Raw genomic sequence first — 23,939 nt, 5'->3', positions numbered from 1 at the left:
ATATTCCCAGAAACAGAACTTTAGAACAAATTCCCTTTCTTGTTTACACTATGTAAGATTTTATGGTCTACAGATGTTTTGCTGTCAAAAAGTTTGTCTCGAATATAGATAGCGAAATCGCTAGACATTTTCTAAAGATAAAAATTTTAATTTTTTCTAAAAAATATGTTAGAAAAAAAGTTTGCTGACATTGACAAAAAAATTGAGAATGTTTTAAATAAGAACAAGAGGAAGTTGGAAAATGCTCAGATAAACCCATACATGACAAGTTCTTATTTGCTCAGAATGTATAACAGGTCTAATTGCACCACCTGGGTCGGGTAAGACTTCACTTATCTTAAAATGGCTGCACAACAACAAGAACTAGATGAGAAGAACCCATTCTATGAGTTAGTTGTCATTTGTAGTACTTCGGGTCAATTTGACCAAACCGTCAATTCGTTCAAAGATATTATAAAGAAGTCTAAGTTAGTATGTATAAAAGACTCTGAGTTGTTAGATTGATAAAGAAGTACCAAAGAAGGGTTTTGAAGTATATGCTATAAATGAGTATGTCAATTCGAAGTTTAAAGACCCAAATGAGGAAATGCAGAGAATATTAGAGAAGAAAACACTTCAGAAACAAACAGAAAGAGATAGAATACATTTCGAAGAAATTGCAATCTTACGATTGGAAAACGTACCCTCATAGATGTCTTCTTATCTTAGATGACTTTGCTTGTCATCCTTTGTTAAAGAATAGAGAACAAGACATGTGTCGAATTCTTAAGAAGCTCAGACACTTTAACATTTCAGTTGTCATTTGTGTACAGACAGCCAAGAGTTTAAGTAAGGATGTAAAGAGAATACTTACTGACATTGTACTTTTCCCCGGATTGTCGAAGACGATTCATGGAACTTATGAAAGAGTCCATGGCAGGTAAGTTGACAGACATGAACTATGGGAGAAGTACAAAGTCATACAAGACCCTCATACTTCTTTCAGAATTCATATCTACGCAAACAAAGTTCAAATTGTAAAAAGTCAAGCGTAAAAAATAAATGGTTCATCTACTCTACTTGTTTGAAGTTGTCAAAATACTCTTTTATTTTTTCCTCAGTAGCGGTAAGTCTTCTTTGAAGGTAAGAATTGTACAACCTTTAATATCATAGTGTGTTTGAGGTAACGTATCTTGAACTATTTGTTTCACATCTTCATTTGGGGTCATTGAAATCGGTAAGTTTTCGCGATAGAACCAATTTCTGTCAGATTTGTAAATCTTAGCAAGGTCGTAAAAGCTTTTGTTGTTTCTTCTGACTAAATGCAACATAACCATATCTCTGTCTTCTTCTTTCTCCAACTCTTCAGTATAAATCATATACTTATAGTTCTTTTCCTTACCTTTTGGTACCGAACGTGGTATTCTTTTCTGAATGCTTTTGTCTTTTGCTTCAATGACTTCATCTTTTGCTTGAAGTTTCTTTTCCATCTCTTCACGTTCTTGTCTATGAATTTCATCTAACATCATGAAAATATAACAAGCATAACGAGGTGAAGCCCACATTGCAACAGCATTTACAAGAAGTCTATGTACATACCAGCCTCTCAAACCATTTGACAAATTTTTACGATTTTCGTACGGAATCTCGACCCTCGGTTTTTCGAGGGTCGCAAACATATGAGGAAATTCTTCTAAAAGTTCTTTTGTCTGTTGGTTTTCAAACCAATGATATGCTTGCTTTGTAGAAAGAAGAGCATTCAAAATACTTTGCATTTGGTACATATCGTCTTTGACCGAACGAATGAGACGTAACTGTTTGTTAAACTGAACCCACTCGTATTCTTCATTTATAGCTTCATGGACTATAACTGTTGTTGTGTTCTCTGTTGTTGACATATCTGTCTTTACATACAAAATAAAAAAAATAAATAAAATAAAGTTAGTTTTATTTTTTTAAAGTTTGGTCATCCTTCACTATATGACAAATATACTATATTTTACTTAAAAATATGCAAGCGGCTCATAGCTCAGTGGTATGGGCTACCTCGTTACAGGCGTCGAAGACATCGGTTCAAATCCCGATTCGCGCAGGTTTTTTCCTTTTATGCAGTGAAATTTCATGTACATAGGTTACTTTGGTGTTAGACCCTAGTGAAGAAAATAGAACGATATAAGTTTACATTTGTAAGGTTACTTTGGTGTTAGACCCTAGTGAAGAAAATAGAACGATATAAGTTTACATTTGTAAGGTTACTTTGGTGTTAGACCCTAGTGAAGAAAATAGAACGATATAAGTTTACATTTGTAAGGTTACTTTGGTGTTAGACCCTAGTGAAGAAAATAGAACGATATAAGTTTAAATTTGTAAAGTTGGACGATAAAAATCTCTGCTACTGTCAGTAAAAGTACTGCTACTGTCAGTAAAAGTACTGCTACTGTCAGTAAAAGTACTGCTACTGTCAGTAAAAAGGAAAATTTGAGAGGGTTTTCGACGATAAAGTACTGCTACTGTCAGTAAAAGTACTGCTACTGTCAGTAAAAGTACTGCTACTGTCAGAAAAAGTACTGCTACTGTCAGTAAAAGTACTGCTACTGTCAGTAAAAGTACTGCTACTGTCAGTAGCAGTACTGCTAGTAGCAGAGATTTTTATCGTTGTGGTCCGACGGTTAAGCCACAAACGAATGTCCGACGAGGCAATTTACCTAATTGAAATTAACAAGCTTGTTAAAGACTTCCTCAGGCAGAATGTAAAAGGCAAGCTTGTTAACGGTTAGAAACCGTATAGAACCTTCATTTTTTTCCTCAAAAATAATGTTTATGTTAGAATATTAGAAAATAACATTTTTTCTAACATAAGCGTTTTACATGGTAAACGTTATTTTTTAAATTTTGTGAAAACTCAACGGTTTGACACATGTCCTAAAAATTATTTTACTCAGAATTTTATACAGAATTCGGCAAAAATATATTTTAGGTGAAGAGGTGAGATCTCACCTGTTTTTTCACCTGTTTTTTCACCCGTTGAATTTTCATGAATTTCCTTAAGATAGAAAAAATAAAGTTAGTTTTATTTTATTTATTTTGTATAAAAAACTAACTTTATTTTCTGACTTTCACAAAAGACCAAAAATAAACGCTTTACATGTATTTTTCAGCAACTTCATCAAATAATTTTATAGCTTTATCTATCTCATCTACTTCAAACGTTTCTTTACCTTTCGTGGGAGCACCATACATTTTCTCAAACTTTTCAAGTAGTTCTGTTTCAGCAGCTCTCATATCATTAACAAACACAACCTTGACTCTATTGACTGTACTGTCATATCTTTGAGTTATATTATATGTTCTTCCTATCTTATATCTCTTTGTATTGAAGTCCTTCGGTTTCTGAACGATGTAAAGTAAGCCTTCACTGCAACGTTCCGTATCGAATGAACCATATGTTATGAAGTTATATCCAACAACTGGGTCTAACCATAACAAAACTATTGGTATAAGACTTTTGTCGATGAGATATGCTGCAGTTCCATAGAATCTTACCGATATCATAAGCTCAGGATTTCTTGTCAAAATTTTCTGAGTTGAAGCAATTCCAACCCAGTCCTTCGGTTTCCTTCCAGATGGAGATAAAATGTCTGACAAAGAATATTTGTTGTATTTCTTTGAGTATCTTACGTTTAAATCACCTATTCTAACCACTTTGGTGTCATTGTCTATCTTTCTAACTGTTTCAAACTCAACCTTTAACATTTTCTGTCTTTACATACAAAATAAAAAGTATTTTTTTAAAAAAACTAACGTTATTTTTTCTATTTTGTATAAAAGATATGATTTCAGGGATTTTTTTTACGAAGTGTCAAAGTTCACTTCGTAAAAAATAACAGTTATATAATGAAATTTGGTCATTTTTTTCAGCAAAAATAAAATTTAGGCGAAGAGGTTAGATCTCACCCGTTTTCTCACCTCTTTTTTCACCTCATATGTCCTTACTGAAAAAGTATGTGTTCCATATGTCATTTTACTCAGAATTGAGTGTGGTAGAATTTACGAAAAAGTGACACTTAACCTTAAATTTCCAAACACTATTTTTTGATTGTATTTTGTTATTTATATATTTATATATATATGTATATTTATATATGTATATATTTATATATGTATATATTTATATATGTATATATTTATATATGTATATATTTATATATGTATATATTTATATATGTATATATTTATATATGTATATATTTATATATGTATATATTTATATATGTATATATTTATATATGTATATATTTATATATGTATATATTTATATATGTATATATTTATATATGTATATATGTATATATTTATATATGTATATATTTATATATGTATATATTTATATATGTATATATTTATATATGTATATATTTATATATGTATATATTTATATATGTATATATTTATATATGTATATATTTATATATGTATATATTTATATATGTATATATTTATATATGTATATATTTATATATGTATATATTTATATATGTATATATTTATATATGTATATATTTATTAGAAACTGCTTCATGCTGTGTTGAGTATTGTTGAATAATTTGAAGTAGTGGTTTTTGAAATCAGCACCCCTATGAGAGCGCTGGCGACCGAAACACCACTAGTAAGATTGTGTATTAGAAACTGCTTCATGCTGTGTTGAGTAAGCTTCGATGTCTTTGTAGGATAGCTTTCTGAGAGCGAAACAAGATAGTGTTGAAAAAAAATTTGAAAATCTGAGAGACTGTGCAAGAGCCAACGACCAAAACACTACCAGTAAGATACAGCAGTAGTAGCTGCTTCATGCCGCATTGAGTATTGTTGAATAATTTGAAGTAGTGGTTTTTGAAATCAGCACCCCTATGAGAGCGCTGGCGACCGAAACACCACTAGTAAGATTGTGTATTAGAAACTGCTTCATGCTGTGTTGAGTAAGCTTCGATATCTTTATCAGACCACCTTTAAATTAACCACTCACATTCTCACTGTGGTCCATCTAAAATTTGTAAGCTTTATGACATAAAATTATATTATATGCAGGATCCCACCTATTACTTAATCTTTTTGGAATAAATGTTTTATAATATTTATCGATTGATTGTAATTTTTTGTATAAAAAAAGTTTTTTATTTATATTAAAAATATATTCGGTTAATGATATTATCTTATAATTTGTAAATAAATCTAGTAATAAAATAACTTTAATAGTTGGTGTCACTTTTTCGAAAATTCTGGTTTTTTCTATGTCATTTTACTCAGAATTTTATACAGAATTCGGCAAAAATATATTTTAGGTGAAGAGGTGAGATCTAACCCGTTTTCTCACCTCTTTTTTCACCTCATATGTCCTTACTGAAAAAGTATGTGTTCCATATGTCATTTTACTCAGAATTTTATACAGAATTCGGCAAAAATATATTTTAGGGTAGATGGTTAGATCTCACCCGTTTTCTCACCTGTTTTTTCACCCTCTTGAATTTTCATGAATTTCCTTAAGATAGAAAAAAACTAACGTTATTTTTTTTATTTTGTATAAAAGATATGATTTCAGGGATTTTTTTTACGAAGTGTCAAAGTTCACTTCGTAAAAAATAACAGTTATATAATGAAATTTGGTCATTTTTTTCATGTCAGAAGACTCGAAGGTGCAACACTTCCAAAATACCGACGAACTCAGAAGAGCAGCATGGCAAATTTTTACGATTTTCATGAGTTTTAGGCGACTACGTTTTTTTACTTACTCGCTGTTTTTCACGATTTTCATAGAGTTTTGGCGACCGGGGTTTTTTACCTACTCGCTGTTCTTCACTGTTTTCAGAAAAAAGTCTGCCTCGCTGTGCTTCGCTCAAAAGTTCTTGTGTGCTTTGGTTTTTGAACCAATGTCTGTATGTTTGGTTTCTGAACGATGTAAAGTAAGCCTTCACTGCAACTGCATTTACTAATAGTCTATGTACATACCAACCTCTTAAATTTATTGGCAAATTCTTGCGATTTTCGTACGGAATCTCTACCCTCGGTTTTCCGAGGGTAGCAAACATATGAGGAAATTCATGAAATTTGGTCATTTTTTTCAGCAAAAATATATTTTAGGTGAAGAGGTGAGATCTAACCTCTTTTTTCACCTCTTTTTTCACCTCAGTTATTTTATAAGCGTTTTACATGGTAAACGTTATTTTTTAAATTTTGTGAAAACTCAACGGTTTGACACATGCCATATGTCATTTTACTCAGAATTTTATACAGAATTCGGCAAAAATATATTTTAGGTGAAGAGGTGAGATCTAACCTCTTTTTTCACCTCTTTTTTCACCTCAGTTATTTTATAAGCGTTTTACATGAATTGTACGATGTATATTTGAAATTCTAAACAATTTTGTGGCTTCGATTTCTTCTTTTAGTACATCGAATGTTTTCACAATGCCGAATGTTTCTTTATATTTCTTCTTGACATCAGATAGAAGGAAATCGTCAGCTGTTGGATAGTTTTTGTTTAGAAATGCTAACATGTCCATTTTGTTTTCTGCTGGTTTCTCTGCTTCTTTCTTTAAGTCAGCATAGTCGTTTCGCATACGTTCTATCTCTTTGACGGAGTAGTTATATTTCCTCATTGCTGCTTTACATTTAGAACATTGTGGGTTCATTTTAGCATTGTACATTGAAATTTGTCCTGCAAGTACAACTATAGCGTCAATGGTTTTCTTTAAATCTGAAGCAGTTGGTTTTATTTGTTCGTTCCATATTTTACCTCTTCTATCTTTATCTCTTATCTGCCATACACATTCAGCAACTAACGAAACAAAGTTGTCGTAGGTCTTAAATTCTTCAGATTTATATATGTCAGAAACATTCTTATATACCATATCGCAGTCTTTGTCCATGACTTTGTGGTTGCAATGAAATCCAAGAAACTCATAGTTAACCTTACGTATGAACTTCTTAATTTCAACTGAGTCGGTTGGTCTGACTTCTATTTCATCGAATTCGGGAATAGTAAGCTTTTGTTGTTGGATTTCAGGAAGTTTAGGTAGATGGTCAATAATATCCTGCATTTCAGAAAGATATTGTTCATTTGTTTCATCTTTTGCAGTGCAATCTAAATCTCCTTGGAGAAGTTCTTGCTTTATCTTCTGGATTTCTGTCTCAAAAGTATATGAAGAAGGAATGAAGCTTTTCATCTCAACTAACATTGAAGTTGGGTTCATAACTAAAGAGTTTGGTGAAGTTGTTGCTAACATGTTCTTACAATAAAAATAAAAAATATTTTTTTAAAAATACTAACTTTATTTTTTTTATCTTAAGGAAATTCATGAAAATTCAACGGGTGAAAAATTAGGTGAAAAAACAGGTGAGATCTCACCTCTTCACCTAAAATATATTTTTTGGTGGTACGTCGGACATTGTCTTGAAACAGTACAAATATTGTTCTGAAGCAGTGCAAGTCTTGTCTTGAAACAGTACAAATATTGTTCTGAAGCAGTGCAAGTCTTGTCTTGAAACAGTACAAATATTGTTCTGAAACAGTACAAATATTGTTCTGAAACAGTACAAATATTGTTCTGAAGCAGTGCAAGTCTTGTTCTGAAACAGTACAAATATTGTTCTGAAACAGTACAAATATTGTTCTGAAACAGAACAAGTATTGTTCTGAAACAGAAAATTTTTCTCACAAATTGAGAGCTTTTACGGGAAATTTGTTCTGAAAAAGTACAAGTCTTGTTCTGAAAAAGTACAAGTATTGTTCTGAAAAAGTACAAGTATTGTTCTGAAAAAGTACAAGACTAGTTCTGAAACAGTACAAGTATTGTTCTGAAACAGTACAAGACTAGTTCTGAAACAGAACAATGGACAACATCGAGCCATTAGATGAGGCAATTTACCTTATAGAGATAAATGAAGTTGTTAAGCAGTACTTGGGCAAGGACAAAGCCAACAAGTCCCTCGGCTTCTGGTTGTCTGGAAGAGGTGCGCTGAAAATCGAAATTGAAACCGGAATTCCAATTCAAATACCAGACGGGACAGCCTACGACGACATAAAGCAAGCAAAGAAAGAAGCTCTTCTCAAGTTCTTTGCAAAGCGTCCTTGGATACTACTTCCAAACAGAGAGAACCCTTTCCCAAGAATGAACCAAATTCTCAGAGCACTGTTCCACTTCTCGGGTCAGCCGTTCTACATAACTACAGAAGGCGACATCCAACCAGTTCAGTAAACATCTCATTTTAACTCACTTTTTTTCTATCTTAAGGAAATTCATGAAAATTCATGAGTTTTCTACGATGTTAGAAAACAGGTGAAAAAACGTGTTAGATCTAACATTCTAACATAAACATTATTTTTATTGAATTCTGTATAAAATTCTTGAGTTTTGTGTGTTTTCTACGATGTTAGAAAAAATGTTAGAAAACGTGTTAGATCTAACATTCTAACATAAACATTATTTTTTTCTATCTTAAGGAAATTCATGAAAATTCAACGGGTGAAAAAATAGGTGAAAAAAGAGGTGAGATCTCACCACTTCACCTAAACTTTATTTTTGCCGAATTCATGAGTTTTGGTTGAAAGAATACGGTGGAGCCAAAAGTGGCTCGACCTCAAAACAAGCATTTTGTGAAGAATATAGCAACAGTCTGAATTCCGGCGGTTGCTTTTTATACAAAATTCAACGGGTGAAAAATTAGGTGAAAAAAGAGGTGAGATCTAACCATCTACCCTAAACTTTATTTTTCAATACTTTTTCAGCACTTTTCCGTAGTTATATATGAAAGACAATTCGAGATAAAAGTCATAGTACAATGGAATAATATGTTGCACACCATTTGTTGTGAACCAAACTTGAAAGTCAGAGAAACTGTTACTAGGTGGTTCGTAGAATTTAGAAGCAAAGTCATAAAAGTCCTTACCAATACATAGAAAACTATTGTTGCTTGAACTGAAACTTGCATGACACATAACATTTTGAGGGTCAAACACGTTTCTATAAACTGTCAAATCTGCTGGTGGAAGTATAAATTTAAATGGACCATCTGGTGGTAATGGTTCGTTCTGGTTTAGTAACCGAAGAAATTGTGCCCAAGAACGTTTGTCTACTTTCCAAAATAAAAACTCTGTATCTCTTGGAGGGTTAATTTCAATCTTTTGAAATGAAACGGTGGAGTTCATCTTGTCATATTCTAGTTTCAGATAGTATGTTCCATTTAGTAAAGAGTCGTATTTTTCTTGAAATTCCCAATAATATTTGTTCATTTGAGTTTGAAAGTCATTTAGAGTTTTCTCAAGACTTTCGTCTGAACGAACTGTAAAGATTCTCATTTCGTCAAATTTGTCTATTAGACCATCAGAACCTTTATACTGCCCATGAAAATATACTGCGAACATAAATGCGTTAGTTCTATTTGAAAACAAAACTCTTCTAAATCCTATTGCCTTTGCATCTGAAGGACTTTGAAGCCAACGAATTGGATAGTCAAACCTGTATGCTCGGGATGAAATTTCTTCATCTGAAATAGTCCTACCAGCATTTGTATAGATATAGTCTAACGGTTTTGTATCTGCTACTTTTGTTCTTTGTTTTTCAACCTGAAGCATTTAATATATGTAAAAATATATTGTTTTAAAATGGTATGCCATTTCATATTTCTCATCTAACAAACAAGTTTCCTTCAACTTGAGGTTCACTAACATCGAAAGGCATGTCCATAAGACGTTCTTCTTCTAACCTCTCTAGTCTGTTTGGATAATTGGCACGTGCTGTTTCCAAATCCATTTCGTAGGTCAGACCAGCCAGTTTGTCATAGATTTTATGGGTCTTCCCTTCCTATATTTAAAATTCTTCGAAACTCTCCAACCATAACTTTGCAACTCTGCTTTTATTCTAGCAGATTTTCTATCCATTCTATATGGGGGCATTTTTATAAAAATAAAAAAAATATTTTTTTCTTTACTTAACATAACCGCCTGCTGCCATAAGTCTTTGACGCCAACCCATACCAGCTAATGAAGGTTGACTTGGTTTAGTTTGGAAACTAAACTTTGGTTTTGGTTTATCTTCAGTTTTTGGTTTTTCTTCTTCTATCGGTTTTTCGTCACTTTTCGGTTCCTCTGACTTTACTTCACTTGCAGGAACAGTTGTGTCGTCAACATCTTCATAAATATCATATGCCATTTGTTTTTGTTTTCCTTTCAACTTTTTGTGTTTGTTGTATAGTTTAGAATATTTCGACTCTAAGTCAATGAGATGTTCTATAATGAACTGTTGGTCAGTGAAGTAAACTTTTCCATCTGTTGTCTCGAAAGCTCCTTCAGACTTCAATATTTTATTTGTGAGAGTCTGTTTCTTTTTTGAGATACTTGCCGTTCCATTTTTATGAAAAGTGACTTTATAGTTAGAGTTTGTATTTCCAGACCTGGCACTTTCTATTATTGAATTTTTCTCTTCATCTGTAAGTTCTTTGACGGGTTTTGACAATGGTTCTGAACTTTTTGTTTGTGGTGTCAAATCTACCGTTTCAACTTCTTCGGTCATTTCATCTCAGTAAAAAATTTTAGTTTGGTTTGTTTTCAACTGGTTGTTGTTGTTTTTTAAGTCGGTCTAAAACTTCCTGAGGTATAGGAAGAACTTGACAAACACGTGGTGTAACTGCTGGAAGTCGACAAATCCATCTTGAACCCATTTGTCTCAATGCTGTATTGTTCATTTCATCTCAGTAAAAAACTTTACATTCCCCACGTTTGAGGCGGTTGAGGTTGGTTATTGTTTACCCACTGTTGTGCATGGTTATATCCTCTGTTAAAGAATCTTTCACCTTGGTCCATATAGTGTCCTGCTTGGTTATAGTAGTCATTTGCTTTGTTATAATAGTTTCCTGCTTGTCTTCCTACATTGTCCATCCATCCTTGAACTTTTCCTCTTGTTTCAGGATTTGGAATAAGATTTGTTGCATCTCGTGCTACATCCCAACCTTTCTGTACAGTTTGTATAATAGGTTGTGCTTTCTCTTTAAGTATACCTAATGTACTCAAAATCTTCCTTCCAACTCCAAATACACCTCTGGCTATTGTTCCCACTGCGGGCAAAAATCTGGATGCAACTCCTGCTAACGCGCCAAATAAACCCATTTCTTATGGGTTAAAAATGACGAATCCAAACAAGGACCCCTATGTTTCTAAAGCGACAAAGAAAGCACTCATGGTAAAAATCTTTAGTTCAACACCAAATGCTTGGTTTATGGATATCTTGGAAAACATTCCGAGAGTTAGAACAGATGGACCACCATACTGGCTAATATTTGTCGGTCAAAACACAAGATACTGTGAAGCCATACCATTATGGTCCAAAAATATTTTAGATGTGAAAACTGCTTTGACAATATTCGTTGACAAATACCATCCAACAAAACTGACATCTGACTGTGAAAGTTCTTTCAAATCAGATGATGTAAAAAACTATCTGCGTTCAAAAAATGTAAACCAATATTTCATTGTCGACCAAAACCATTCTGCTCTTGGTGTCATTGACGGTTGTATAAAAATGTTAAGAGACTTAAACCAACCACAAGGTGGTGAAGCAAATGAAATGTCATATGACGACAAGTATAGACACTTCTCCATGGCAAAGATGAGACAAGTTTTAAATATTTACAATAACCGTAAACAAAAAGGTTTGGGAAACCACTCCCCGAAGAAATGAAAAAAACCCTGACTTAGAGAAAGACTATATATTTAATAATTTAGTCAAAAGAGACAAACAAGAAAGAATGCCGGGCTTCAAACTTCAGAAAGGTGACAAAGTAAAAATAGAAATACCTAAACGCGACCCATATGAAAATACTATTGACTATGACAACAATGGGAACCCGACAGGTACTCACATTCGTGTTCGTAAAAATAGAAGAAAGTATACAAGAGAATATTATGAAGTTTTAGGCAAACATGGCAAAATGTACACACTGCAAGCAGAAGATAAAACTACTATTGTCAGACCTCGTTTCAAACTTGTCAAAGTTCAAGGTGGTATACTTTCAAAGACAGTTCCTAACAAATATAAGACAACTCCTGACGAATATGCTAAAGAAGTTGAAAATGACGACTAAGCAATTCTATACCATGCGTAAACTGTCATGTAAGGTGGCATGTATTCTTTACTTTGTCCCGTTGTTTGCGTATATCCTGAAACGAAATGTGTATGGTTTCCTTCTCCCTGAGTGTCACTCCAGTAACAATTTATAGCAAACTTAACGTCGTCTTTAACATCATATCCTTTACCTTTTGTCATTCCTGTCCAATCCCAATATCTATGCCTATGCCAACCTGCTTGAGATGTACTTAAATCTATGTAGTGACTGTGTGCAGGTAAATTTTCACCTGAAATCGTTTTACTTCCACCTGTTTCCTTTGAAGAGTTTGCACAATACAAAAACCTGTCGACTATTTGTTCCCATGCACCAACACCAAACATTACTTGAGGACCTCTTGCTTCCATAGATGTATAAATAGAACCTACTGGGTTCATGAAATCAAACATATGAGACATTATAGGATTGTCTCTTTTGAACTTAAAATATAGTGCAACTATTTCAGGTTTCTTCTGGTTTGTGTCAGAATTTTTTATAATATAATCTTATGTTTTCAGGGTAGGTAAAATCTTGACTATAATATTTATTTCTGTCATCTTCATAATAGTATACTATTCTCGTTTTTTCTATTGCATTATATCTTTTATATCTATAATAATCTAAATATAATGTTAGCTTTTGTTCATCTACATGTGGTGTTCTGACGTCATCTCCATAGTCATAATAATATGGTGCTGGAGCTGGGTCAGGCAATGTCATATCTGTCATTTCATAAACTCTTAAATATTTCTTTTGTTCGTCTCCATATAAGTTTAAGTAGCAGTTGTTGTCTAATGGAACTTTAACTTGTGTACCATTATTCTTTTTATAGCTTACATACATTTCATTGTTATTTTTCGGAATGAGTTTATACCGTGTACCATTTTCTAAGGACTGTACAAACTGCCATCTAAAATATTTATTTTCTTCATTGACAGAAAAGTCACCAACAATAGTTTCAATATTTTTTGTTCCTATCAAACTTTGGTATATTTCATTGACATATGTTTTATCTGCTTTATTTTCAAGGCTAACGTTTAAGTCTGTTATTTCAGAAGATGTATGTGTATGTCCAACGTCACTTTTCCTGTTTAAGGTTTCTTGTAAGTTTGTAATATTTGCAATGGTATGTGTATGTCCAACGTCACTTTTCCTGTTTAAGGTTTCTTGTAAGTTTGTAATATTTGCAATGGTATGTATATGAGTCTTTTTAGAATATTCGTTTTCAGCTCTTGTCACTTCACTTGACATTTTATTGTCAACATATGTTTTGTCTGCTAGTTCAGGATGAGTATGTTCTTTTGTTGCATAAGCATTGTTAGCTCTTTCTTCTTCTTTTGCTATTGCATCGTCTACATATTCTTTGTCAGCTTTGTTGTCAACATCTGTTTTCAAAAGAAGTTCATTTATAGGTTTCTCGTTTAAAGTTCCTTTTGTTGGATTTATACAGACAGTATGGTTCTTATTGTCTTGAAACAGAAACTCATCTGTCATTGGGTTTATTGTCAGTTTTAAGTTTCCTTCTTTCAATGACTCAGATATCTTAGAATAGTTTGAAAAGTTTGTTGTGTTCTTATTTAGAGCTTGCATAATGAGTTGTCGGTTGTGTTGTATTTCTCTCATAGACGCTGTTTCATTTGACATTTTTATTCTAGATAAAATATGCTTTCAATAGAAAAAGAAAATTCTAGAGTTGCTACAACTAAACCATTAGATGAACTTTTTACGAATGTCGGTCAAAAGTTTGAGACAGAGACCGTAAAGCATGAAGGCTATCGTTTTGACTACCCGTTAAGATGGTTAAGAGACCCATCTGTCACAAAAGCTATTGGCTTTCGTAGAATGAAGTTCATTTCAGAAGCCATACATGGTTTCCCATTTACAGTCGGTTTTGAAGTTCGATACTATAACAAAGAAAAACGTATGTATGAGAAATTTGAACAGGGAAAACTTTTACAAGTTAGTTTGCTTGTAAACTTAGAAACAACTCTTCAAGCTTTTCAAGAAAAAATAAACGATATCTATATCGAATATGCAAACCAGTATAACATTGACGAAGGAGAATACCATCTCGATATTATTTATGACAGGAAAAATGCAACTGTTAAAATCAATAGAATAGAAGACCTTGGAGAAAACGTTTATATTTCTACAAAATATAACAACTTGGCATGGTATAGATTTATGAGGATGTTAAATCAGCCTGCAGCATATCCAGTACACCCAGACTTTTATGAAGTCGAAAACCCTAATGGAACATATGAAAATGTTTTCGACCCAGCTGCTATTATTGTTCATGCTTCATTTTCTGGCGCCCAAAACTCTTTTTTATGCTTGGCAAATGACTTTTACGAAAAACCTACAAAGTTATACGAACCACCAAGTGGAAGTATTTCAGACTTTCAAGTATGGTTTACTACAGATGGAAGAAAAAGAATAATTCCATTATACCATGCGTTTTACTTAGAACTTAGTTTCATATACAACTACTATCGAACGGTAAAAATATAATTTTTTAATACGGTTGAGGTGTTGGATTTGGTTGCCAACTAGACTGTGGTGCAGGTTCAGGCTGTTGTATAACAGGAGCTTGTTCTTCTGGTTCAGGGTCTTTAGGTATAATACCAACGAACTGACCTACTCTTTTACCAATATTTTTGACTCCGTTCCAAATTCCTCTTCCTACGGTTTTTATTCCATTCCATATACCTCTTCCAACATTTCGAAAGAAGTTTCCAATACTACTGAAGAAACCCATTTACTACGTGTAAAAATCTAATGTCCGCCTAGTCTCTTACGTTTCCTGTTGAGTTCCATAGCATTCTTTAACTGGAGCTCATACATTCTGTTTCTCCTCTGGTAGAAACATATTCTGGGTCAACTCCTGTGTTCGCGTCATCTGCATAAAGTTGTTTATATCCCACTTCAGGGTTTGTATAAAACTCTTTCCATCTCATATTTGCATACCATGGTGGCAAACCTAACGCAGCGTCATTTGACATGGCAGTTTGCATTTGTACATCTGTTGGCACTTGACCATAGTTTGCCATTGCAGTTTGTATTCTAACTTCATTTGGAATATTCTCTGGGTTTGGTTGTCCAGGTTGCTGTGCATTCGCTAAGTTCTGTGCGTCCATTTAATATTAGATAAAAATATCTCTTACGAGTACATATACTGAACATTTGCAGGCATTGGTTCATCTTCATATTCTCTGTACTTTTCTGCCACGTCAAAGAAATAAATGACACAATGGAAAAAACCTAAAACAAGTAGTCCTATTTCAAACCACATTTACTTACTAGTAAAATTTCTTTGTTATGACACTTTCTCCGGTTTATAGGACCTCTCTCATATTCTATCTTGTCATATCTAAACTCATAGGCATGTATGTCCTCTAACCATCTCATAACGGTTTCCAAACCACTTTTATCGGATGTAAAGTAAAAGCATGGATGTTATGTAAAACGTCTAAAGTTTCTAAAGAGTCTCTCAAAGTCCAGTCTACTTGGTATTGAAAATCGCATGTGTTATAGAACGGCGGGTCCACTATAAAGAAAATATTTTCCTTGTTTTTATATTTTTCATACAACTCTGTCCAATGACATCTCACAAACTCTATACCCTCATATATTTTTCTATGTCCTCTTTGAAAACATTTGTATAGTTAAGATATAAAACTTTTGACATAAGTGTTTCAATGTCATGAACTCTTATAGAACCACTATATAATAGTCTAGCAGATATACTATCCCATCTATATATTCTGCTTTTTTCAAAACCTCTCTCACAATATTTTTGTTATCTAATGTATACGTTCCATCTTACCTATAGGTATTTTTCTTTTAACCTTCAATTAATTATTGTTTGTGTCTGGTATATGTTTGAGACGGTCCATATAGTTGTCGAAGTCATTGCATATAATCTTTGAGTCTGGGAATATTGTATGGCACAAATGGGATATATAGAAACTTCCACCGAACAAATCTAAATGTAGACCATCGGTAGTTTCTTAAGTTCTCTCAATATAATATCTTTACATTTACTCTTATTTCCAAAGAACGGTAACGGTGGTTTTGTAAAATTCATTTATATATAATAATAAAAATGTTTTTACCCGAAAAGTGACAGAAAAGTGACAAAACATGAAAACATATATAATTTGTGAAAAGTGAAACATTATATAATGTTTTCGACCCAGAAGACTAACAATTTTCCGAATAAAAACTTCATTTATACTAAACATCTTCGGGAAGCCCTCCGAATAAAAACTTCATTTATACTAAACATCTTCAGGGCTAGATGGCACGAAGTGCCTGGAAGCCCCACTACCTTTTTTTTATATTTCATATTTTTATCGATTTTTAAAGTTTTGGCGAAAAGTATTCAATTATTTTTGCTATTTGGTCGGGTAAATGTCAGATTTGCGACATTTTCTGATATGATATTCAGATTCTACGTTGATAATAATGCTTATAGAACCCTCTTGCTATTGTGTCAAAATTGCGAAACCGATAGCAAAAATATCTCGCAATATCAAAATTGAGATATTGAGTGAATTATGCATTATAGAGATTAAAAATCTGATTTGTGAAAACATCTCATCAGTTTCTAGCTAATTCAAAAATCTTTACTATCTTATTCGATTAAAATGAAAAGGGAATAGTTTCATTATGCTTTAAATGACAGCCTTATAATATAATCATAGTTTTCGCTCAATATGCAGCATTTTTTTTTCGAAATCTATGGTCAATATCCTAAATACTGATTGCTTTGCATTCATATCTCTTACATTTTCTATACCCACGTCACTATTCATTGCTATTCCTATCTTTTTCATTTTTGTTTGTTTCTCATAATTTCTCAAAAAACATGATAACTTGATATTTGTAAATATCATACTTTATAACGTAAATAAGAACTTGACCTATTAAGAAAAGCAGTAATGAAAAGAAAATCTGAAATTCATAAAAATTACGAGTAGGTGACAAAAGTGCATACTCTTAAATTAACCTTAAATGTTTATTTTTCGATATTTTCGGTATTAACCTTATTGTAAATTTTTCCGGTGATAAATTTATCACACTGAGGTTATTTTTCCGGTGAGATTTTTAACCTTGATTTAATGAAATTAATATATATAAATTTTATTATTTTTAATTTCGAATGAGTATAATAAAATATTTTTTTATATCGTCATAACTCTCATCACTGTTGTGATTCCAAATGCGATTATTAAGGTTCAAGTCGCTAATGTTTTGAATGAAGATAGAGCAGTAAGAATTCTTACAAGGGCAGGTAATCAGATTGTTGAGCAAAGAGCTTCAAAACACGATGAATGTTTGAAATTAATTCAACACATTTTGGAAATTGTCGAAAGCCGAAGGATTGAACCTAATGTCCTTATTCCATCTTTGAAGACAATATTAAATTTGGCACAAAGAAGTTTAAAGGAAGAGTAAGCAAGATTAGATAATTTGGACTTTTTTTAAAATTAATGAATAAACAGTATATTTTTGAAGTGTAAGCTTATTTACCTGAAGCTATATTACTTAATATAACATTCAAAGTATTATTGCTATTTATTGGAGAACAAATTTATGTAATTTTCACATGAAAATTGATAAATTTGTATTTCCTTATGATAATCAATTTTTGTATTTGTAGAGAGTCTCCCTGCATGATATCAAGACTTGGCTATTGGTCTTTATCCATTTTTGAAAATTGTATTGTAAATTGTAAGAATTTCTGAATACTACTACTATAAAATATAATTGCTTATCTATGTATATTCTCCCTGCATGATATCAAGACTTGGCTATAAGTCTCTATTCATTATGAGTATGACCCCATTTTTTTTACAAAAAGTGCCGAATTGCAACTTTGTCCCAATCTCTAAAAATTACAAGTTTCTGATGACAATTAGCTTAATTAAACCAGGTACAAGATTATATAATTGTATTTTCTATCCAATTATCCATATAATATCTTATCCAGAAAAAATAACTTGATCAATACCAAATGATTTTTTAACTAGTAAATAAAAAAAAAAAAAAAAGGTAGTGGGGCTTCCAGGCACTTCGTGCCCTCTAGCCCTGAAGATGTTTAGTATAAATGAAGTTTTTATTCGGAGGGCTTCCAGGAGCTTTTCACAAATTATATATGTTTTCATGTTTTGTCACTTTTCTGTCACTTTTCAGGGAAAAAACATTTTTATTATATATAAAATGAATTTTACAAAACCACCGTTACCCTTCTTTGGAAATAAGAGTAGATGTAAAGATATTATATTGAGAGAACTTAAGAAACTACCGAATGGTCTAACATTTGTAGATTTGTTCGGTGGAAGTTTCTATATATCTCATTTGTGCCATACTGTATTTCCTGACTCAAAGATTATATGCAATGACTTCGACAACTATATGAACCGTCTCAAACATATACCAGACACAAACAAAATATTGAGTGAGTTGAAAGAAAAGATACCTATAGGTAAGATGGAACGTATACCATTAGATAAGAAAAATACTGTCAGAGAGGTTTTGAAAAAGCAGAGTATATTGACTGGATAGTATATCTTCTGACTATTGTATAGTGGTTCTATAAGAGTTCATGACATTGAAACACTTATGTCAAACGTTTTATATCTAACAATTACAAAGGTTTTCAAAGAGAACATAGAAAAATATACTGAGGGTATAGAGTTTGTGAGATGTCTTGGACAGAGTTGTATGAAATATAAAACAAGGAAAATGTTTTCTTTATAGTAGACCCACGTTCTATAACACATACGATTTTCAATACCAAGTAGACTGGACTTTGAGAGACTCTTTAGAAACTTTAGACGTTTTACATAACCATCCATGCTTTTACTTTACATCCGATAAAAGTGGTTTGGAAAGTTTCATGAGATGGTTAGAGGACATACATGACTATGAGTTTAGATACATAGATAGAATATGAGAGAGGTCCTATAAACCGGAGAAAGTGTCATAACAAAGAAATTTTATTGGTAAGTAAATGTGGTTTGAAATAGGACTACTTGTTTTAGGTTTTTTCCATTGTGTCATTTACTTATTTGACGTGGCAGAAAGAATATAGAGAATATGAAGATGAACCAATACCAGCAAATGTTCAGATATATGTACTCGTAAGAGATATATTTTATCTAATATTAAATGGACGCACAGAACTTAGCGAATGCACAGCAACCTGGACAACCAAACCCAGAGAATATTCCAAATGAAGTTAGAATACAAACTGCAATGGCAAACTATGGTCAAGTGCCAACAGATGTACAAATGCAAACTGCCATGTCAAATGACGCTGCGTTAGGTTTGCCACCATGGTATGCAAATATGAGATGGAAAGAGTTTTAACAAACCTGAAGTGGGATATAAACAACTCTATGCAGATGACGCGAACACAGGAGTTGACCAGAGTATGTTTTCTACCAGAGGAGAAATAGAATGTATGAGCTCCAGTTAAAAATGCTATGGAACTCAACAGGAAACGTAAGAGACTAGGTGGACATTAGATTTTTACATATGTAAAATGGGTTTCTTCAGTAGTATTGGAAACTTCTTTCGAAATGTTGGAAGAGGTATATGGAATGGAATAAAAACCGTAGGAAGGGGAGTATGAACGGAGTCAAAAATATTGGTAAAAGAGTAGGTCAGTTCGTTGGTATTATACCTAAAGACCTGAACCAGAAGAACAAGCTCCTGTTATACAACAGCCTGAACCTGCACCACAGTCAAGTTGGCAACCAAATCCAACACCTCAACCGTATTAAAATTATATTTTTACCGTTCGATAGTAGTTGTATATGAGACTAAGTTCTAAGTAAAACGATGGTATAATGGAACTATTCTCTTTCTTCCATCTGTTGTAAACCATACTTGAAAGTCTGAAATACTTCCACTTGGTGGTTCATATAGCTTTGTAGGTTTTTCGTAAAAGTCATTTGCCAAGCATAAAAAAGAGTTTTGTGCACCAGAAAATGAAGCATGAACTATAATAGCATCTTGGGTCGAAAACATTTTCATATGTTCCATTAGGGTTTTCGACTTCATAAAAGTTCGGGTGTACTGGATATGTTGCAGGCTGATTTAACATCCTCATAATCTATACCATGCCAAGTTGTTATATTTTGTAGAAATATAAACGTCTTCTCCAAGGTCTTCTATTCTATTGATTTTAACAGTTGCATTTTTCCTGTCATATATAATATCGAGATGGTACTCTCCTTCGTCAATGTTAAATGGTTTGCATATTCGAGATAGATATCGTTTATTTTTTCTTGAAAGCTTGAAGAGTTGTTTCTAAGTTTCAAGCAAATTCACTTGTAAAAGTTTTCCCTGTTCAAATTTCTCATACGTACGTTTTCTTTGTTATGTATCGAACTTCAAAACGACCGTAAATGGGAAACCATGTATGGCTTCTGAAATGAACTTCATTCTACGAAAGCCAATAGCTTTTGTGACAGATGGGTCTCTTAACCATCTTAACGGGTAGTCAAAACGATAGCCTTCATGCTTTACGGTCTCTGTCTCAAACTTTTGACCGACATTCGTAAAAAGTTCATCTAATGGTTTAGTTGTAGCAACTCTAGAATTTCTTTTTTCTATTGAAAGCATATTTTATACTAGAATAAAAATGTCAAATGAATGAAAACAGCGTCTATGAGAGAAATACAACACAACCGACAACTCATTATACAAGCTCTAAATAAGAACACAACAAACTTTTCAAACTATTCTAAGATATCTGAGTCATTGAAAGAAGGAAACTTAAAACTGACATTAAACCCTTTAACAGATGAGTTTCTATTTCAAGACAAGAAGAACAATACCGTCTGTATAAATCCAACAAAAGGAACTTTAAACGAGAAACCTATAAATGAACTTCTTTTGAAAGCAGATGTTGACAACAAAGCTGACAAAGAATATGTAGACGATGCAATAGCAAAAGAAGAAGAAAGAGCTAACAATGCTTATGCAACAAAAGAACATACTCATCCTGAACTAGCAGACAAAACTACTCGGTCAAAGTGTTGTCAGTTTTGTAAAATAACCGTCCTATCTCATTCTATAAGGGAGAAAAGGCTTCTCAAAGTATACTTCCTTGGAACGCCTGTAACTTTTCCTGTAGCGACGATAGACCCTTACTTGTCCGGACAAAGTTATACTAAACATCTTCAGGGCTAGAGGGCACGAAGTGCCTGGAGGCCCCACTACCTTTTTTTTTTTTTTTTTTTTTTTTAAATAAAGTATTTTCTTTACACACACATTGTATATCATAGTTTTTTTTTTTGTTTTTTTTTTTTTGGTTTCGCAAAACATCCAAAAACAAATATGCTATAAAAGTGACAATTTTAGCAAAACGAAACCCTTATATGGTCACAACGATTGTGATAGTTATTTCCTCTATTCAATTTATTTATAAATTAAGGAAATTTTATATTGCAATATAACATCATTGAATATCATATTCTATGAATGTGAAAAAAAAAAAAAAAAAAAAAAAAAAAAAAAAGGTAGTGGGGCTTCCAGGCACTTCGTGCCTTCTAGCCCTGAGGATGAATGAGTATAATGAAGTTTTTTTTTTCTTGGGGTGGGCTTCCAGGGGCTGCGCCCCTTCTAGCCCACATAAATGAAGTTTTTATTCGGAGGGCTTTCAGGCGCTTTGCGCCCTCTAGCCCATAAGAAATTTTGCCCAAGACCCAAGAGGAGGACCGAACCCCAGCCGACCAGCCGTTGACTTTTTTGTCAAGACTTCATCGTAAATGTTTTGTCAAGACTTCTTCGTAAATGTTTTGTCAAGACTTCTTCGTAAATGTTTTGTCAAGACTTCTTCGTAAAATGTTTTGTCAAGACTTCTTCGTAAATGTTTTGTCAAGACTTCTTCGTAAATGTTTTGTCAAGACTTCTTCATCGTCAATGAGTGTAAATCAGGCAAAAATATAATTTAGGGTAGATGGGTATATCTAACCTCTTTTCTAACCTCTTTTCTACCCTCTTGAATTTTCATGAAATTTACACCAAAAATATATTTTAGGGTAGAAGGGTATATCTAACCTCTTTTCTAACCTCTTTTCTACCCTCTTGAATTTTCATGAAATTTACACCAAAAATATATTTTAGGGTAGAAGGGTATATCTAACCTCTTTTCTAACCTCTTTTCTACCCTCTTGAATTTTCATGAAATTTACACCAAAAATATACTATAGGGTCATTTACGAAGAAATCTCAACAAAGTCTTTACGATGAAGTCTTGACAAAGTCTTTACGAAGAAGTCTCAACAAAGTCTTTACGAAGGATCTCAACAAAGTCTTTACGAAGAAGTCTTAACAAAGTCTTTTACGAAGAAATTCATGAAAATTCAAGAGGGTAGAAAGAGGTTAGAAAAGGTTAGATATACCCTTCTACCCTAAAATATATTTTTTGGGTCATTTACGAAGAAGTCTCAACAAAGTCTTTACGAAAGAAGTCTCAACAAAGTCTTTACGAAGAAGTCTTAACAAAGTCTTTACGAAGAAATTCATGAAAAATTCAAGAGGGTAGAAATGAGGTTAGAAAAAGAGGTTAGATATACCCTTCTACCCTAAAATATATTTTTGGGTCATTTACGAAGAAATCTCAACAAAGTCTTTACGAAGAAGTCACAATAAAACATCTGTCAAAAGCCGCTTTTTAACTTTACTTAAAATGCACGTAAGCTACGTAAGAATATACGTAAGAGGAAGAGAGCATTGAAACATCCAATAGTAAAACTGACACCCACAACAACAGTTGCAACAACAAATGCTGAATGACCCACCTATGTTGCACACAAATGTCAAGCAATCCTATGCTTTTAACCGAGTTGTTGTGCACAGAGTGGAGGTTTAAGAGCGGCACTTTTAGCGAAAATGGCAAGGCTATGGTGGAGCTGCAAGACGGAACAGCCTATAACCCTCAAAAGTCAAATGAATTTGAGTTCACTCAAAAATCAAATAACAGATGTCAAAAAGTCAAACATAGACATACAGAAGCAAAATAAGTGAAAACGAAAGAAACTAGATATATGACAGACACACAAAGAAACTCAATGAGTTATAACGTAGAGAAAAAGAAGAAGAGAACAACTGAAAGAACTAAGTACAGAGCAATATGCGAAAAAAGTGTCAAGAAAAAGCAGGCAGAAGTAGCAAAAATGGAACAAGATTGTTGTAAATTTGAAAAACCATACTACTCAATATAAAGTACTGAAAGATGAAGAGATAAAAAAAAAGCCTGAAGACATATATGGATAGCGATGAGTATAAAAAAGAAGTTGAAGCAAATGTAAAGGCGAAAAACTTTTACAGTTGCAAAACCAAACCGTACAGTATGAAAACTTAGCACAAGAAAGTAAAAATAACGACGCAGCCATGCAAAAGGCAATGAAAAGCGCAGAAATATATAAAAGCTAACAATGACTGGTTAGATGCCCAAGCCAACGCCAAAGCAGCCCAACTTATAGGGTCAATAAGGACAAAAATAAAGCGGATGAAGACAGTTCAAATGAAGCTTTAACAAATGCTGGACTTTAAGAACGCCTTCGAAGCTCTTCATAGTAAGGTGAAACAAGTGAACGACTTCTCATCTGGAAAGAAACTGAAGTCTGAAGGTTTCGACAAAGAGTTAAAAAGAAGTAGCACAAAATATGACGAAAAATAACAGATGCAGCAACGAGACAGCAGTTCAAAGTGCCTATGACGCCGTTAGAGCAACTGTTGTGAAAAGTCAAGAAAAAGAGTTACAACAGACCAAAACAGACCTAGTAAAT

At 32.9% G+C, this 23,939-nt stretch overlaps 8 protein-coding genes and 3 pseudogenes across 11 annotated transcripts, besides 3 other annotated features; 3 read left to right on the top strand and 8 right to left on the bottom strand.

Moving 5' to 3' along the window:
• Positions 1–13,341: part of a mobile genetic element that runs on past the window's edge.
• On the top strand, positions 166–1,034 carry TVAGG3_0404530 (annotated as a pseudogene). The gene has a single exon. A coding segment is annotated over exon 1 (869 nt).
• Positions 1,051–1,877, bottom strand: TVAGG3_0404520 (annotated as a pseudogene). Its single transcript has one exon. A coding segment is annotated over exon 1 (827 nt).
• TVAGG3_0404510 (organellar and viral DNA polymerase type B) lies at positions 3,142–3,732 on the bottom strand (the record flags this gene model as incomplete). Its single annotated transcript, XM_001316198.2, has 1 exon — positions 3,142–3,732. A coding segment is annotated over one exon (591 nt), but the record flags the coding sequence as incomplete, so codon positions are not given.
• TVAGG3_0404500 (organellar and viral DNA polymerase type B) lies at positions 6,342–7,256 on the bottom strand (the record flags this gene model as incomplete). Its single annotated transcript, XM_001316197.1, has 1 exon — positions 6,342–7,256. The coding sequence occupies one exon, from the start codon at positions 7,254–7,256 to the stop codon at positions 6,342–6,344; it is 915 nt and encodes a 304-aa protein (XP_001316232.1).
• TVAGG3_0404490 (uncharacterized protein) lies at positions 7,863–8,228 on the top strand (the record flags this gene model as incomplete). Its single annotated transcript, XM_051232866.1, has 1 exon — positions 7,863–8,228. One exon carries the CDS (start codon positions 7,863–7,865, stop codon positions 8,226–8,228), a length of 366 nt encoding a protein of 121 aa, XP_051102596.1.
• On the bottom strand, positions 8,744–9,394 carry TVAGG3_0404480 (uncharacterized protein; the record flags this gene model as incomplete). The annotated part of the gene is made up of 1 exon (XM_051232865.1): positions 8,744–9,394. The coding sequence occupies one exon, from the start codon at positions 9,392–9,394 to the stop codon at positions 8,744–8,746; it is 651 nt and encodes a 216-aa protein (XP_051102595.1).
• Positions 9,957–10,322, bottom strand: TVAGG3_0404470 (phage tail repeat-like family; the record flags this gene model as incomplete). The annotated part of the gene is made up of 1 exon (XM_051232864.1): positions 9,957–10,322. A coding segment is annotated over one exon (366 nt), but the record flags the coding sequence as incomplete, so codon positions are not given.
• On the bottom strand, positions 10,561–10,713 carry TVAGG3_0404460 (uncharacterized protein; the record flags this gene model as incomplete). The annotated part of the gene is made up of 1 exon (XM_051232863.1): positions 10,561–10,713. One exon carries the CDS (start codon positions 10,711–10,713, stop codon positions 10,561–10,563), a length of 153 nt encoding a protein of 50 aa, XP_051102593.1.
• On the bottom strand, positions 10,733–11,134 carry TVAGG3_0404450 (uncharacterized protein; the record flags this gene model as incomplete). Its single annotated transcript, XM_051232862.1, has 1 exon — positions 10,733–11,134. One exon carries the CDS (start codon positions 11,132–11,134, stop codon positions 10,733–10,735), a length of 402 nt encoding a protein of 133 aa, XP_051102592.1.
• Positions 13,342–13,925: 584 nt separating the features above from the next.
• On the top strand, positions 13,926–14,640 carry TVAGG3_0404430 (annotated as a pseudogene). Its single transcript has one exon. A coding segment is annotated over exon 1 (715 nt).
• A 4-nt stretch (positions 14,641–14,644) lies between these two features.
• Positions 14,645–14,887, bottom strand: TVAGG3_0404420 (serine threonine-protein phosphatase family; the record flags this gene model as incomplete). Its single annotated transcript, XM_051232861.1, has 1 exon — positions 14,645–14,887. The coding sequence occupies one exon, from the start codon at positions 14,885–14,887 to the stop codon at positions 14,645–14,647; it is 243 nt and encodes an 80-aa protein (XP_051102591.1).
• A 2,218-nt stretch (positions 14,888–17,105) lies between these two features.
• Positions 17,106–17,316: a mobile genetic element.
• A 3-nt stretch (positions 17,317–17,319) lies between these two features.
• Positions 17,320–18,023: a mobile genetic element.
• The last annotated feature ends 5,916 nt before the right edge of the window (positions 18,024–23,939 follow it).

This window comes from Trichomonas vaginalis, chromosome V (assembly GCF_026262505.1).
Source record: "Trichomonas vaginalis G3 chromosome V, whole genome shotgun sequence".
Classification (NCBI taxonomy): domain Eukaryota; phylum Parabasalia; order Trichomonadida; family Trichomonadidae; genus Trichomonas; species Trichomonas vaginalis.
The sequence above is the reverse complement of the archived record's forward strand: the minus strand, read 5'-3'. Positions and strand labels throughout refer to the sequence as shown.